At 25.6% G+C, this 4,245-nt stretch overlaps 1 protein-coding gene across 1 annotated transcript; it reads right to left on the bottom strand.

Moving 5' to 3' along the window:
* Window positions 1-884: 884 nt before the first annotated feature.
* On the bottom strand, window positions 885-3,485 carry LOC112453511. The gene is made up of 5 exons (XM_025014298.1): window positions 2,928-3,485; window positions 2,292-2,412; window positions 2,065-2,155; window positions 1,526-1,761; window positions 885-1,270 (listed from the first exon to the last, which is right to left on the bottom strand). Exons 1-4 carry the CDS (start codon window positions 3,434-3,436, stop codon window positions 1,538-1,540), a joined length of 945 nt encoding a protein of 314 aa, XP_024870066.1. The 5' UTR covers window positions 3,437-3,485; the 3' UTR covers window positions 885-1,270; window positions 1,526-1,537.
* Between the last annotated feature and the right edge of the window lie 760 nt (window positions 3,486-4,245).

Consider the following 4,245-nt stretch of genomic DNA (forward strand, 5'->3'; position numbering starts at 1 on the left):
AGTATGACTTCGTCTGTCACGCTGTACTGATGTGTTCGCAGCTATGGCTTGCGACGTTTCTTCGTTCTGCGCTACCGTTCTCACTTTCCGTTTTGACGCACAGAATATCTTTACGTGTGCATGATGTGGTTAGGGCACGATGTCAGCGACTTAATTTTCAAAAGTTTATTAAGTTTTTTGTGTAAATAAAATATGTAATATAATATATTATATAGAATGATATAGAAAATCTTATGTTAATTGTATAAAGGTTTTGCATGAACATATTGAATTTAAAATGTTATGGAAAGTTTAATGCTATTTGCATAAAGATCTTGCATGAAATATTTTAAGCTAATTATATAATAAAAATTGTAAAATAAACAGCTACTCTCTTATTTCGAGAATTATATGTATCAAAATAAAGCGCATTGATACAAAATTTAAAATAATGTACTTATATTCTATAGCTTTTCTTTCATTTAATTTTTTTATTGTACACATACATACGCAAAGTATTTATCTGTAATATATCGTAAAAACTTGTTTCTTACACAGTTATTTCAATTTTTCGTAAGTTTTTGTAAACTGTGATATATTTTTAATATACGTATTATAAGTTATACAACCATAACATGCACTGTTGACCTGAAGTTTGCTTATATGCATCAATATTGGAAAATTCTAATTACTTGAATCTCTTGAAACTATTATACTCAAATAAAAAATTATTATAATCAGCTCATTAAAAAAATTTTTTAAAGCTATAATGCACAATGTAAAGTATAATTGAAACTTAAAACATTTACGAACCATTTGTTATGGTTCAAACAGAAATTTTACTAATTTCATCAATACGTTTATTATTTTGATTTTATTATAATAAAATAAACATATGCATAATGAGAATATTTACAGTTACATTACAGTTGCATTACTTTCTTATTTAATTATAAACAGGAATATTACTAATTCATATTAATAGAAACTTATAATGGAAATAATATAACTTTTGTTATATTATTAAGTGTTAAACAGAAATTATTAATTTCAATAAGATCTTGTTTTCTAATGCAAACTCAATAGATTTTACATGCTAAGCGCTTATAAAGATACTTAAAAATATCTATCATTATATGTTGAAATTTACAGAATCTTAGTAATTATGGAATATATTGAGATTTGTATTCTTTTTAATTTTAGTAGTTCTGTTGATTAAAGATATCGCTTGTGCTTATCCACTCAAAATAAAATCACTAAAACCAAAAAATTGGATGCAACAGTGATCAACCTGTAAAATAATCTATCTTTAAGCAAACACCTTTTTGTAAAAATAATGTATCTTTTTATAATTAATTTTTTAATCTAATTTCTAAATTTTTAATCTATTTCTAAAATTTGAGACAATTTTAGTTGTATGATATATTGATCATCATAGTAAACGTAGTAAACATAATATACATTAAATTTATATGGTTAAACTTTGAAAAAATAGAGAAAGAAAAAAGTTCTAAAAATATATTAGAAATAAGAGAGAAACTCTTACCATATTTAATGTTTATGATTTTGCATTCATATTATTTGTTACTAGAGCATCAAGAAGTGAAACCTTCGTATCCCCTATATCTATATCTGAAGTATAGAGATTGTTCATCTGTAATTCTGGTGGATTTGATAAAGATGTATTTCCCAAGAGCATCTCCTCATCAAAATCAAATAGGTTGCAGGTTGAGGGATTATATGCCATAAGTGAACCCGTAGATTCATTGACAGAATCTGGAACTGTATATAATTAAAATTATTAATTATCTTTTAATTTATTTCATTAATTTTATATAATTAAAGCATTAGTTTCATAATAACATTTATAATGGAATAAACAAATATAAAAAATTATCTTTTTCCTCTATGTATATTTAATAAATTAAATATTTAAAAACGTATATATGTATATACATATATAAAAGAAATATGTGTATATTAAATATAGTATATATAAATTTCTTTAGAGCTTATTTTGTCATATTTGCAAGCTTTTTTCCAAATTGGCTCAATGGAAAATTTATAAATTATGTAAAAACTTACTTATATGATCATCATCCTCTTTCCCACAATCTAGATTCAATTCTGGATTAGTTGATAATCCAAACCCCGTTGGATCCTGTGCACTCAACAACTATGAAAAGAGAAAAAATATCAATATTAAAATTTTTAATAAATGTACTTTTCTCTATAAACAATTTTTTATTATTCTTGCAAAAAATTTTCTTTCTTTTTCTAATATGCAAAAAATTTTTTAATATTATATTTACCTCAAGAAGAGTATTAGCATCAATGCTGCAAGTTTTTTCATTACGCAACATATCACTCAAGTCACTGTGTATCTGTTTCAGATTATTCTGTGTATGTTCCACATGATTGTACATTTCTTCCCTATACATAAATTATTAATGAAAAATTTAAATATATCTATTTATTACTTAAATAAAAAACATTAGATACAAAACATAAGTAAAACGTTAGATGTAAAGCAGTGCTTCCATTAGATAAAAACCTGGAAAATAATTGTTCATACAATAAGATACAAGTAATATAAGATTCACAAAAAAAGAGAAATGTGATATTCTTTATATTTTATCGTATTCATAAATATTGTAGAGATTAATGAGTATTGTATACAACATAAATAACTGTTCTAAAAAGAAAACAATCTAAAAATTAGATTATTATAAATTAATCATGTTAAAACTGGATTATTATAATGAAACTGTGGAAAAGGAATATAAAATAGATTTATCTATATTATAAAAAAGTTTGTATCTATAAAATATAAAAAAATACCCCTCTTTTTCATTAATAATTTCCACTATAAAATTAAGCGGAAATTATTGTTAGTAAATACTTATATTACGTATGGTCTATAATGGACTTACATCGATTCTTCTAACCTGTAATTATCATCAGTTTTTCCAGAAGGATTTACACGGCTCACCGATAAATCTCTTGATGAACTCGGGCTTGCCCTATCATAACTGTTATTCTCTGTTTGTGGCGATTTTATCACTCTATTTTCATTGCATTGCTCATTGTTACTTGTCACTAAAACACTTCTTCCGCCACCTATTTGATTGAGTCTCTCATTTACTTTATTAGAATTGCTGTTATCGTCTTCTGTACTCCCAATATAATTTTGAATATTACTATCATCGAGTATTTCCGGGACAATTAGGATATCATCTAGCTTCATCGACGCATCGTTGGCTAAAGCTTCCATATTATGCTCCAGTTCAACGGGATTATCCATATCAGTGTCATTGTCAGCTTCTGGAGATTTAATGTTCGCTGCCATCGCTGCGAGTTTAGAGCTGCGCATAGTCGCCATAGGTATCGGTTTAGAACCAATAGACTCATTTTTCACATAAGTTACAGGCTCGTCTTCGTCGGATATTTCAAGCATATGCACTTCTTCTCTGTAAACAAATATAAATTGATACCAACCATTATTTTCATTTTACAACGCTCACGATCAGCCTTAAATTCTCTTTGTCTATACAAATTATTACATACTTAAATACATTCTTATATTTCAACAGAATAGTGAAAATATGAGAAAAATAGTATGTTCCAAAGCAACATAAGAGGTAAGAAATTCATGCAATCTATTACATCAGTCAACAATAGATTATTGTAGTACTATAGCTATCAAATAAAGATATCAATATTATACAGAAATATACAAATAACAAATTTTTTCTTATAACAGAAAAACGTTATGTCTCTTTTTACCTTATTTTTCTCTTTCAAAACAATATATTTTCTATAGATATATAAAAGAAAATTTCCAGCAAGCAACACAAAACCATACAAGTGTCGTTTTGTCTTTGTTATTCACTGTCAAAAAAGAAAGATAGAACAACGTTTGTATCAACTTGTGTCGCTTGTTAGAAAGCTCCTAAAGAGTATAATTTCATCAAGCAGGAACATTCAAGAAGAAAGATCAATAGTGTAACTTGATAGTAAATTATCTATTATCTATTACAGACTTCATTCATTTCAGATTTACTTTACTTTATTGATCTGTACTATAAATTACCCATCATAGATAATTTACCATTATCTATTACATAATATATAAATATATAAAATATATTATAGATATTGGTTATTATAGATAGTGGTAGATACATTAAAGAAAAAAAAAATCATAAACACAAATAAATGTGTCTAATTTAATTCGAAATGGTTTATAAGTACTATATATAATGT

Source organism: Temnothorax curvispinosus, unplaced genomic scaffold (assembly GCF_003070985.1).
Source record: "Temnothorax curvispinosus isolate PA1 unplaced genomic scaffold, ASM307098v1 QBEX01004434.1, whole genome shotgun sequence".
Lineage (NCBI taxonomy): Eukaryota > Metazoa > Arthropoda > Insecta > Hymenoptera > Formicidae > Temnothorax > Temnothorax curvispinosus.